Source organism: Theropithecus gelada, chromosome 15, assembly GCF_003255815.1.
Source record: "Theropithecus gelada isolate Dixy chromosome 15, Tgel_1.0, whole genome shotgun sequence".
Lineage (NCBI taxonomy): Eukaryota > Metazoa > Chordata > Mammalia > Primates > Cercopithecidae > Theropithecus > Theropithecus gelada.
Window position 1 is genome coordinate 86,394,780 of NC_037683.1, and position 12,846 is coordinate 86,407,625.

The window sequence follows — 12,846 nt, forward strand, 5'->3', positions numbered from 1 at the left end:
GCTAGATGTTCAAACAGTGGTTTACCATGAACAGTTTATACCATAAACATTTTAGTTTCAGTGATCAGATGACCAGCCAACTCAATTGGCATTGTGACCTGATTTGAAGCTTGGGTAGATGTTAATAAGCATTCTTGATCTCTTTCTTGGGTGAGCAGTCAAGAAGTAATTGGGTAATTGTCAAGAAGCACAGAGCAAATCAGTGGCAAACATTTCTAAGGCTTCCAGTGTGATCATCAGCTTTCCCTTACTGTGCTTTAGGAAGGAGGTAAATCCCGTAACTTCACTAAGAAAAGTCCTCAGACTGCCTGACAAGGTTTCAACTGGAACTTTAGGCATGGAGATTTGTTTTCCTAATAAAACTAATGTCAGTGGCAAAGGTCAATGTTCAAGGCTCCAGAACTAAAACATCAAGAATATTTTTCGGTTTGTTAGTTGCAAACTGCAAACAGATCTGGTCTCCCTCTTGAACAGAAAGAAAGTATATAGATCTTAAGGTTCACTCTGTCCTTGCCCTTTATTGTTTTTCTCACCTTCCCAGGCCTGCTAGAGCCACTCAAGCAACTAGAGGAACGTTTGAGGTGGTGGTGTGTGGATTTCTTTAAGTCTCTGATAAAAGGCGTTCATTCTTCTTTGAAAGATGAAGAATAAAGTTCTCTCTTATTTCTCTGAGTGGCTTATATTAAGGGCACAGGCTTCTGGGGCTCCTATAGACCTTGCCAGGGATGGTCAGTATTTCTCTGCCCAATTTTGGTTTGGTAGCATTTCAGAGAGGTGCAGAGTGATCACCACAGTACAGTTTCCAATCACTAACTTTCTTAGGTGTCAAAACTCCATGACCCCTGTTAAATGCTAACGCTTGAGAGGAGATACAACTTCACCGCTTAACACTTTAGTTCAGTGGTTCAAAATGCATTCCCCCACCTCCCTCCCAACCAACAACATCAGCATTACCAAAGAATTGATAAGAAATGAACATTTTCAGGTCCCATTCTAAGATTATTGCAATGAAATCTGGGGGCAGGTGGGACTCACCTATCTGTGTTTTAACAAGCCTTCCTGGACATTCTGATGCAGGCTAAATTTTGAGAATGTCTGCCATAGTCAATAGTCAGGTTAGTACTAAATTCCTAAGGTGAGGAATGTGGAATATATGGAAATTCGACGTTTGATGAAAAAGAAAAATATTTCATAGATTTGTAGAATATACTATATCTATAGTACAGTATATCTATCGGATACAGTATAGCATACCTATAGGATATGCTATATCCAGAAACCAAGGATATAAATGAGAGGTGTAGTGTTGATCTCTACAAGAAGCATATTGTCTCAGACAAATTAACCTATAGCTGTATAATACAAAGGTTTTAATACAGGCAAATACAATGTCCTATAACCACACAGAAGAGAGTAAGACTGCTTGAGAAGGTTAGAGAAGGCTTTAAAGAAATATAAAACCCTAGCATGACTGAAGTTTTAGGATATGCCTGGCACAATTGAAGAGCTCTATATATTTAACTCCTCAAGAATTTTCTATCTCCTCATTTTACATGAAAAGGAACAGAATCTCAAAGAAGGTTAAGTACAAACATTGCAAATCTATGCTCTTACTATAGATGGTGACTTGAACTAGGTCCTGAGGACTACACTGTGGACATGCACAGAGGCGGTGACTAGCAAGCAATGGTTGGAGAGGGACACTGGGCATGACGAAGTTGAAACTCTTAAGTTGATGGGGTGGTCTGGGAAAGAGGCCATAGACAAAGGTTGAGTAATATTATAAAGGACCTTTGTTTGTGGACTTTTCCCCAGAGACAGTGAGAAGCAGAATGGAGAATTCATGCTTTGGTGAACTCTTTGGTATAAAGAGAAAATCTGAATCTGAAAGCCAGTGACATTTGTCATCATTCTATTTTGTTTCTACTTCTCAAATTGTTAACCCCTGTTGTTGAACTCTGTATTCCTGTGGCTTGAGACTTCGGTCTTACTTGTTCTCATCCTACTGAAATCTGAACCCAGGGCCTCTCCTAAATCCAAAAGGGCCCCCTCAGGTCTGTCACTATCTTGGAAAAAGTCTGTCTTCATGGCCCAGTACATTGAGATTTGTGATCTTATTTTTGTGATCTCATTTACTGGGGCTAAAGCAATGGAAAAGACTGGGCAGGAGACTGGCAGGAACGTGTGCTTGCTACAAGTAACTGAAACACATTGTCATGAATAATATTATCCTTGGGTGTTGCTGACTTTAATTTCCCAGTAGTCTTTTCCTGCAGCAAATAAATAAATTAATTAAATTAAATTGAATTAAATAAAGTAAAATAAAATAAAACATTATCTCTTCACATTACAGAAATTTAAAGCTTGGTAACCCCTGGGCAACTAAAGAACAAAAAAATCATTTCAAATTAGACTTAGAAACACTTACGTGTTCAGATAAAAATTCTGAAGTTTTTTAGATTTCTCACCCAGGAGGAGAATAAAAAGTTTATTTAATATTATGCTATCTTCATTTCTTTTCTTTTTTCTTTTGAGTCAGAGTTTTGCTCTTGTCACCCAGCTGGAGGGCAGTGGTGCGATCTCTGCTCACTGCAACTTGGCTTACTTAAACCCTCCTGGGTTCAAGTGATTCTCCTACCTCAGCCTCCCAAGTAGCTGAAATTACAGGCATGCGCCACCATGCCCAGCTAATTTTTGTATTTTTAGTAGAGACGGGGTTTCACCATGTTGGCCAGGATGGTCTCAATCTCTTGACCTTGTGATTTGCCCACTTCAGCCTCCCAAAGTGCTGGGATATCTTACTTTCATAATAAGAAAGAATTTATTGTTATTTTTTCAATGGAGCTTCACTCTTTGTTGCCCAGGCTGGAGTGCAAGGGCACTATCTCGGCTCACTGCAACCTCTGACCCCTGGGTTCAAGCAATTCTCCTGCCTCAGCCTCCCGAGTAGCTGGGATTACAGGAACCCACTGAGAGACAGGACTAGCTGGAATTTCCTAGGCCGACTAAGAATACCTAAGCCTAGATGGGAAGGTGACCACATCCACCTTTAAACACAAGCTTGCAACTTAACCCACACCCGACCAATCAGAGAGCTCACTAAAATGCTAATTAGGCAAACACAGGAGGTAAAGAAATAGCCAATCATCTATTGCCTGAGAGCACAGCAGGAGGGACAAGGATCAGGATATAAACCCAGGCATTCGAGCCAGCAATGGCAACCTCCCATTATATAGGGGAATGTTTTCACTCCATTTCACTCTATTAAATCTTGCAACTGCACTCTTCTGGTCCGTGTTTTGTTATGGCTCCAACTGAGCTTTCACTCGCCGTCCACCACTGCTGTTTGTTGCCATTGCAGACCTGCCTCTGACTTCCATCCCTCCAGATCCAGCAGGGTGTCTGCTGTGCTCCTGATCCAGTGCCCACTCCCGATTGGGCTAAAGGCTTGCCATTGTTCCTACATGGCTAAGTGCCTGGGTTCATCCTAATCAAGCTGAACACTAGTCACTGGGTTCCATGGCTCTCTTCTATGACCCACGGCTTCTAATAGACCTATAACACTCACCGCATGGCCCAAGATTCCATTCCTTGGAATCTGTGAGGCCAAGAACCCCAGGTCAGAGAACACAAGGCTTGCTGCCATCTTGAAGTGGCCCACCGCCATCTTGAAAGCGGCCCATCACCATCTTGGGAGCTCTGGGAGCAAGGATCCCCGGTAACATTTTGGTGACCACGAAGGGACCTCCAAAGCGATGAGTAATATTGGAGGACGTTGGTCTGCCTGGAGCCAGCTTCCACTTTCAGTTTTCTTGGGGAAGCTGAGGGCTGACTAGGCAGAAAGCTGTTGTCCCAAACTCCTGGCAGTAGCCAGTTGAGATCATGGCACAGCCAGAAGTCTCTACTCAACAGTTGCCCATGCATGTGCCCCTATCTTCCCTTCTGACCCATACCTCCTGGGTCCCGACCACGATTTTCTTGAAAGCATAGCCCCCAGATTCTCCTTACCTCTGAATCTACTTCCTCTGATCCCTGCCTCCTAGGTACTAATGGTTCAGACTTTCATTTCCTCTAGCAAGTTGTACCTCGAAAGGGATCTAAGGAAGCTCAAGGCCGCATCCTTAGGCATCTAGGCTATAAACCCAGGGAGTCTTATCCCTGGTGTACCTCCTGATTTAGGTATACAGCTGTCAACATGTAGGACCCGTTCCCCACCACCCTTGCCAGGGCCCCAAGTTTGTAATGGCTGAGAGAGAAAGATGGAAGGAGAGAGAGAGATGGAGGGAGAGAGAGAGATGGAGGGAGAGAGAGAGATGGAGGGAGAGAGAGAGACGGAGGGAAAAGGAGAGACTGAGGGAGAGAGGGAGACATGGAGAGAGAGAGAGAGATGAGAGAGAAACAAAGAGGGAGTCAAGGAGAAAAAGAAAGAAAAAGATAGAAATAGTAAAAATTGTGCCCTATTCCTTTAAAAGTCAGGTTAATTAAAAATCTGTAATTAATTATTGAAGGTCTTCTCCATGACCCTATAACACTCCGATATTACCTTGTTGTCAGTGTAAACAAGGGCATAGCCTGAGAACACTGAGGCCACGGGCAACCGGACAACAGGACAACCCGGATTTTTCCTATCAAAAAATCCTTAACCCAGCAGATTTCCTAACAGGGGATTTAAATCTTAATTACCATACAAAGATCTGACCAGACCTAGGAGGAACTCCCTTCAGGACAGGATGACAGATGGTTCCTCCCAGGTGATTGAGAAGAAAACCCAGTGGGTATTCAGTAATTGATACGGAGACTTTTGTGGAAGCAGTGTTAAAAAAAATTGCCTAATAATTGTTCTCCTCAAATGTGTGAGCTGTTTGCACTCAGCCAAGCCTTAAAGTACTTAGAGAATCAAAAGACTATCTCAATCCCGACTCAAAAGGTTAGCTACACCCTCTCTGAAATGAATTTGCATAAGAACTGCTGTTTATAGGAATGCATCTTGATAGGGCAGCTGGGTTGTTATGAAATACTCAAGAACCCAGTCCAGCTCTAGGACTCACCCCTGAGTGCACAGGCATTATTGGGCACACTGGTAAAGGACAACTAGAATCCAGCATCCCGGACCTCTTCCTTTGTGGTCAAGAAAGGCGGGAAAACAGGTGCAGGACTGCTACATTGGTGAGCGTAACTAATCCGGTAAGCAGAGGCCCATGGGTGGTTCCGCACCCTGGAAAGGAATTCACCCCTGAGTGCAAAGGCAATGTTGGGCATGCTGGTAAAGGACCACTAGAATCCAGCACCCTGGACCCCTTTTTCTGTGGTCAAGAGAGGTGGGAAAACAGGTGCAGGACTGCTACATCGGAGAGCGTAACTAATCTGATAAGCAGAGGTCCATAGGTGGTTACGCACCCTGGAAAGGAATAAGCATTAGGACAACAGAGGATGCTCTAGGACTAATGCTCATTGGAAAATGACTAGGGGTGCTGGCTATGTTCTTTTTTCAGATGGGAAACGTTCTCCCCAAGGCAAAACGCCCCTAAGATGTATTCTGGAGAATTGGGACCAATTTGACCCTCAGACGCTAAGAAATGACTTACATTCTTCTGCAGTACCGCCTGGCCACGATATCCTCTTCAAGGGGGAGAAACCTGGCCTCCTGAAGTATAAAATATGCTTCAGGGAAGTATAAATTATAACAGCATCTTACAGCTAGACCTCTTTTGTAGAAAAGAAGGCAAATGGAGTGAAGTGCCATACGTGCAAACTTTCTTTTCATTAAGAGACAACTCGTAATTATGTAAAAAGTGTTATTTATGCCCTACAGGAAGCCCTCGAGTCTACCTCCAACCCCGGCGTCCCCTCGACTCCTTCCCCAACTAATAAGGACCCCCCTTCAACCCATTCAGTCCAAAAGGAGACAGACAAAGGGGTAAACAGTGAACCAAAGAATGCCAATATTCCCCAATTATGCCCCCTCCAACAGTGGGAGGAGGAGAATTCGGCCCAGTCAGAGTGCATTCACTGTTTTCTCTCTCAGACTTAAAGCAAATTAAGATAGACCTAGGTAAATTCTCAGTTAACCCTAATGGCTATATTGATGTTTTACAAGGGTTAGGAAAATCCTTTGATCTGACATAGAAAGATGTAATGTTACTGCTAAATCAGACACTAACCCCAAATGAGAGAAATGCTGCCATCATTGCCGTCCGAGAGTTTGGTGATCTCCGGTATCTCAGTCAGGTCAATGACAGGATGACAACAGAGGAAAGAGAATGATTCCCCACAGGCCAGCAGGCAGTTCCCAGTGTAGAACCTCACTGGGACACAGAATCAGAACATGGAGATTGGTGCCGCGGACATTTGCTAACTTGTGTGCTAGAAGGAGGACTAAGGAAAACTAGGAAGAAGCCTATGAATTATCCAATGATGTCCACTATAACACAGGGAAAGGAAGAAAATCCTACTGCCTTTCTGGAGAGACTAAAGGAAGCATCGAGGAAGCATACCTCCCTGTCACCTGACCCTATTGAAGGCCAACTAATCTTAAAGGATAAGTTTATCACTCAGACATTAGGAAAAAACTTCAAAAGTCTGCCTTAGGCCCAGAGCAAAACTTAGAAACCCTATTGAACTTGGAAACTTTGGTTTTTTATAATAGAGATCAGGAGGAACGGGTAGAACGGGACAAACGGGATTAAAAAGAGGTAACCGCTTTAGTCATGGCCCTCAGGCAAGTGGACTTCGGAGGCTCTGGAAAAGGGATAAACTGAGCAAAATTGAAAGCCTAATAGGGCTTGCTTCCAGTGTGGTCAACAAGGATACTTTAGAAAAGATTGTCCAAGTAGAAGTAAGCTGCCCCCTCGTCCACGCCCCTTATATCAAGGGAATCACTGGAAGGCCCACTGCCCCAGCGGACGAAGGTCCTCTGAGTCAGAAGCCACTAACCAGATGATCCAGCAGCAGAAGTGAGGGTGTCCGGGGCAAGTGCCAGTCCATGCCATCACCCTCACAGAGCCCCGGGTATGTTTGACCATTGAGGGCCAGAAGGTTAACTGTCTCCTGGACACTGGAGCAGCCTTTTCAGTCTTACTCTCCTGTCCCGGACAACCATCCTCCAGATCTGTCACTATCTGAGGGGTGTTAGGACAGCCAGTCACTAGATACGTCTCCCAGCCATTAAGTTGTGACTGGGGAACTTTAGTCTTTTCACATGCTTTTCTAATGATGCCTGAAAGCCCCACCCCCTTGTTAGGGGGAGACATTCTAGCAAAAGCAGGGGCCATTATACACCTGAACATAGGAGAAGGAACACCCGTTTGTTGTCCCCTGCTTGAAGAAGGAATTAATCCTGAAGTCTGGGCAACAGAAGGACAATATGGACAAGCAAAAAATGCCCATCCTGTTCAAGTTAAACTTAAGGATTCCGCCTCCTTTCCTTACCAAAGGCTGTACCCCCTCAGACCCGAGGCCCAACCAGGACTCCAAAGGATTGTTAAGGACCTAAAAGCCCAAGGCCTAGTAAAACCATGCAATACTCCAATTTTAGGAGTACAGAAACCCAATGGACAGTGGAGATTAGTGCAAGATCTCAGGATTATCAATGAGGCCATTGTCCCTCTATACCTAGCTATACCTAACCCTTATACTCTGCTTTCCCAAATACCAGAGGAAGCAGAGTGGTTTACAGTCCTGGACCTTAGGGATGCCTTTTTCTGCATCCCTGTACATCCTGACTCTCAATTCTTATTTGCCTTTGAAGATCCTTCAAACCCAACATCTCAACTCACCTGGACTGTTTTCCCCCAAGGGTTCAGGGATAGCCCCCATCTATTTGGCCAGGCATTAGCCCAAGACTTGAGCCAGTTCTCACACCTGGACACTCTTGATCTTCGGTATGTGGATGATTTACTTTTGGCCACCCATTCAGAAACCTTGTGCCGTCAAGCCACCCAAGCGCTCTTAAATTTCCTCGCCACCTGTGGCTACAAGGTTTTCCAAACCAAGGGCTCGGCTCCTCTTACAGCAGGTTAAATACTTAGGGCCAAAATTATCCAAAGGCACCAGGGCCCTCAGTGAGGAATGTATCCAGCCTATACTGGCTTATCCTCATCCCAAAACCCTAAAGCAACTAAGAGGATTCCTTGGCATAACAGGTTTCTGCCGAATATGGATTCCCAGGTATGGCGAAATAGCCAGACCATTATATACACTAATTAAGGAAACTCAGAAAGCCAATACCCATTTAGTAAGATGGATACGTGAAGCAGAAGTGGCTTTCCAGGCCCTAAAGAAGGCCCTAACCCAAGCCCTAGTGTTAAGCTTGCCAACAGGACAAGACTTTTCTTTATATGTCACAGAAAAAAAACAGGAATAGCTCTAGCAGTCCTTATACAGGTCCAAGGGACGAGCTTGCAACCCGTGGCATACCTGAGTAAGGAAACTGATGTAGTGGCAAAGGGTTGGCTTCACTGTTTATGGGTAGCGGCAGCAGTAGCACTCTTGGTATCTGAAGCAGTTAAAATAATACAGGGAAGAGATCTTACTGTGCGGACATCTCATGGTGTGAACGGCATACTCACTGCTAAGGGAGACTTGTGGCTGTCAGACAACTGTTTACTTAAATATCAGGCTCTATTACTTGAAGGGCCAGTGCTGCGACTGCGCACTTGTGCAACTCTTAACCAGCCACATTTCTTCCAGACAATGAAGAAAAGATAGAACATAACTGTCAACAAGTAATTGCTCAAACCTACGCCGCTCGAGGGGACCTTTTAGAGGTTCCCTTGACTGATCCCGACCTCAACTTGTATACTGATGGAAGTTCCTTTGTAGAAAAAGGACTTCGAAAAGCGGGGTATGTAGTGGTCAGTGAAAATGGAATACTTGAAAGTAATCCCCTCACTTCAGGAACTAGTGCTCAGCTGGCAGAACTAATAGCCCTCACTCGGGCATAGAATTAGGAGAAGAAAAAAAGGTAAATATATATACAGACTCTAAGTATGCTTACCTAGCCCTCCATGTCCATGTAGCAATATGGAAAGGAAGGGAATTCCTAACTTCCGAGGGAACACCTATCAAACATCAGGAAGCCATTAGGAAATTATTATTGACTGTACAAAAACCTAAAGAGGTGGCAATCTTACACTGCCAGGGTCATCAGAAAGGAAAGTAAAGGGAAATAGAAGGGAACCGCCAAGCAGATATTGAAACCAAAAGAGCCACAAGGCAGGACCCTGCATTAGAAATGCTTATAAAAGGACCCCTAGTCTGAGGTAATCCCCTCCGGGAAACCAAGCCCCAGTACTCAGCAGGAGAGATAGAATAGGGAACCTCATGAAGACATAATTTTCTCCCCTCAGGATGGCTAGCCACTGAAGAAGGGAAAATACTTTTGCCTGAAGCTAACCAATGGAAATTACTTAAAACCCTTCACCAAACCTTTCACTTAGGCATTGGTAGCACCCATCAGATGGCCAAATTATTATTTACTGGACTGGGCCTTTCCAAAACTATCAAGCAGATAGTCGGGGCCTGTAAAGTATTCCAAAGAAATAACCCCCTGCACTGCAGGCCATACATTTCAATCCCTGTATCTTTAACCTCCTTATTAAGTCTGTCTCTTCCAGAATTGAAGCTGTAAAACTACAAATGATTCTTCAAATGGAGCCCCAGATGCAGTCCATGAGTGAGATCTACTGCGGACCCCTAAACCAGCCTGCTAGCCCATGCTCCAATGTTAATGACATCGAAGGCACCCCTCCCGAGGAAATCTCAACTGTACAACCCCTACTATGCCCCAATTCAGCAGGAAGCAGTCAGAGCAGTCGTCGGCCAACCTCCCCAACAGCACTTGGGTTTTCCTGTTGAGAGGGGGGGACTGAGATACAGGACTAGCTGGAATTTCCTAGGCCAACTAAGAATCCCTAAGTCTAGCTGGGAAGGATATCACATCCACCTTTAAACACAAGCTTGCAACTTAACCCACACCTGACCAATCAGAGAGCTCACTAAAATGCTAATTAGGCAAACACAGGAGGTAAAGAAATAGCCAATCATCTATTGCCTGAGAGCATAGCAGGAGGGACAAGGATCAGGATATAAACCCAAGCATTGGAGCTGGCAATGGCAACGTCCTTTGGGTCCCCTCCCCTTATATGGGAGGTCTGTTTTCACGCCATTTCACTAGATTAAATCTTGCAACTGCACTCTTCTGGTCCATGTTTTGTTACGGCTCGAGCTGAGCTTTCGATCGCCATCCACCACTGCTGTTTGCCACCATTGCACACCTGCCACTGACTTCCATCCCTCCAGATCCAGCAGGGTGTCCGCTGTGCTCCTGAACCAGCGTGGTGCCCATTGCCACTCCCGATCGGGCTAAAGGCTTGCCATTGTTCCTGCATGGCTAAGTGCCTGGGTTCGTCCTGATCGAGCTGAACACCAGTCACTGGGTTCCACGGTTCTCTTCTGTGACCCACGGCTTCTAATAGAGCTATAACACTCACTGCATGGCCCAAGATTCCATTCCTTGGAATCTGTGAGGCCAAGAACCCCAGGTCAGAGAATGTGAGACTTGCTGCCATCTTGGAAGTGGCCCAGCGCCATCTTGGAAGCCGCCTGCCACCATCTTGGGAGCTCTGGGAGCAAGGCCCCCCCGGTAACACCACCACCACGCCCAGCTAATTTTTGTATTTTTAGTAGAGATGGGGTTTCACCATGTTGGTCAGGCTGGTCTCAAACTCCTGACCTCAGGTGATCTGCCCACCTCGGCCTCCCGAAGTGCTGGGATTACAAGCGTGAGCCACCGTACCCGGCCAACCCTCTCTTACTTGCATAATAATCATAAGGTGAAGTAGTAGCCCTGCTAGGCACAGGTTATAGTGTCAGAGGAACAGCATTTTAATATTGATGTCATTATTTATTAGTGATGTCACTTTCAGTAAATTACTCAGCCTTTCTACTCTGCCATTTCATCATTATTTGTAAAAATGACTCAAAATAGTACCTCCCCTATAGGGTTGCTTTAAGTTTTAAATGAAGACAGCATTTAGAACTTGAGAACAATTTTCACTGAATAAAAATTGGTTTTTGTTGTTGTTTCCATTATTAGCTGGAAAATAACAACCCTTTTCATTTGTTAGTCAATTTAAGTTATTCTACAATTTAATTTTTAAAGGTGTTGAATAATATTAATGCAGTGATTTTTAATAAAATAACTTGGTAATATATTGTTCTAAAAGTCCTATAATAACTTTTAGTTTTATCTAGCAACATAAAAAGAACAATTTCATATGAATAAAGATTTCTCTCATTTTTCCTTTTCTTTTTTTTTTAGGCTGGAGTGCAGTGGTATGATCTCGGCTCACTGCAATCTCCGCCTCACGGGCTAAAGAGATTCTCCTGCCTCGGCCTCCTGAATAGCTGGGATTAGAGGCATGTGCCACCATGCATGGCTAATTTTTGTATTTTTAGTAGAGATGATGTTTCCCCATGTTGGCCAGGCTGGTCTCGAACTCCTGACCTCCAAGTGATCCCTCTCACAAAGTGCTGGGATTACAGATGTGAGCCACAGCACCCGGCCGAGGATTTCTCTCCTTTATAACATATGATCAATCCCTTTTTATATAGTCTGTAAAATAAATCTATATACTATTTCAATTGAAAATAAAGGAAAATGATGTGAAAAAAAATCACCATGACACCCAGAAGCACAGGTTTATCATTATTACATAACTACAGAGCATTTTTTTTTTTTTGTAACAAGGACAACTTAGACAATTTTCCTAAGCTGCCCCAGAAACCATATTTTCATGGCATGTCTTTTGGAACTTGCAGTGGGGTTCAGGAGCTCAGAATGGCAAAAAAAAAAAAAAAAACAAGAAACCTGGCATAAAATGAAACTAGTGTTCAGAAACTCACCTTATCTCCTTCTTCTACCTGGCAGAGCTCCTCCTCAGTTGCAGGATTAAAGACAGGAAATTTCTTGCCGCTCACTGAATCATGCCATTCATTGTTTATGAAGATCTGTAGAGTTGAAGAGAAAATACATAAAAGGCACATAAATATGCAGCAAATTTTGGAAATTTTCATAAAGTTAAACTAAAGCATTTCACAATGCGTACATGATGCGCATCTCTTCACCCCCCAAAACTTTCTGGCTGTTTAAGACATTTTGTGTTCACATGCATACACATGTACTAAAATGAAGTACATCATGCTTTTAAGTTTAAGGTATGCAGTCATTTCAACACTAGAAAATACATACTGGAGAAAACAATCTAGAAAACAATGCTTTTACCTGAAATGGCCATGAATTTGAGGCAAAAAGCAAAGGCTTTTGTGGGTTTGGTCTTTATTAATGATTGCTTCTATTTTCCACTTTAAATTCTGAACATCCTCATTTTGGGCTACTTGTGATTTGGAATCAAAAGAGACTATTTTCTAATCCTTTAATGTTTTAAAGCTAAAAAAAAAGAATTTTGCTAAAGTAAAGGATTTTAAAAGAGATTCACTTAGAGAAAATTAGCTAGTCACATTGTTTCATTGGCTTTTTAAAAGCATATGGTTTTATTCTCCTTTTCGAAAGATTACCTGGTAATTTCATTGTCTTCGGACAAAATCAGGAACAAGATTTCTTAATGATAACTATGAGAAAGAGACATGCAACTAACGAAACAGTAAGCATTAAAAAATATGGAATTCTGTCTGTGTGTACTATAAAATAGAAATACTTAAAAGTGTCAGTATGTCATTTAAAACATCTCAGTTTCAACTTTCATGTCACTGAATTTGCCTTTTCTTGAGGAGCCAGCTTTGACATTTTTTATTATTTGAAATATGAAAACAATCATAAATACAGTC

The 12,846-nt window shown here is 43.4% G+C and overlaps 1 protein-coding gene across 2 annotated transcripts in view; it reads right to left on the reverse strand.

Annotated features, from left to right (window-relative positions):
- Positions 1-12,846, reverse strand: part of ALDH1A1 (aldehyde dehydrogenase 1 family member A1) — a 131,740-nt gene that overhangs the window by 33,994 nt on the left and 84,900 nt on the right. For both annotated transcript variants that reach the window (XM_025359190.1, XM_025359191.1), the window contains one exon: positions 11,905-12,009. In XM_025359190.1, coding sequence (XP_025214975.1) covers positions 11,905-12,009 — 105 coding nt within the window. The remainder of the gene's footprint in view (positions 1-11,904; positions 12,010-12,846) is intronic.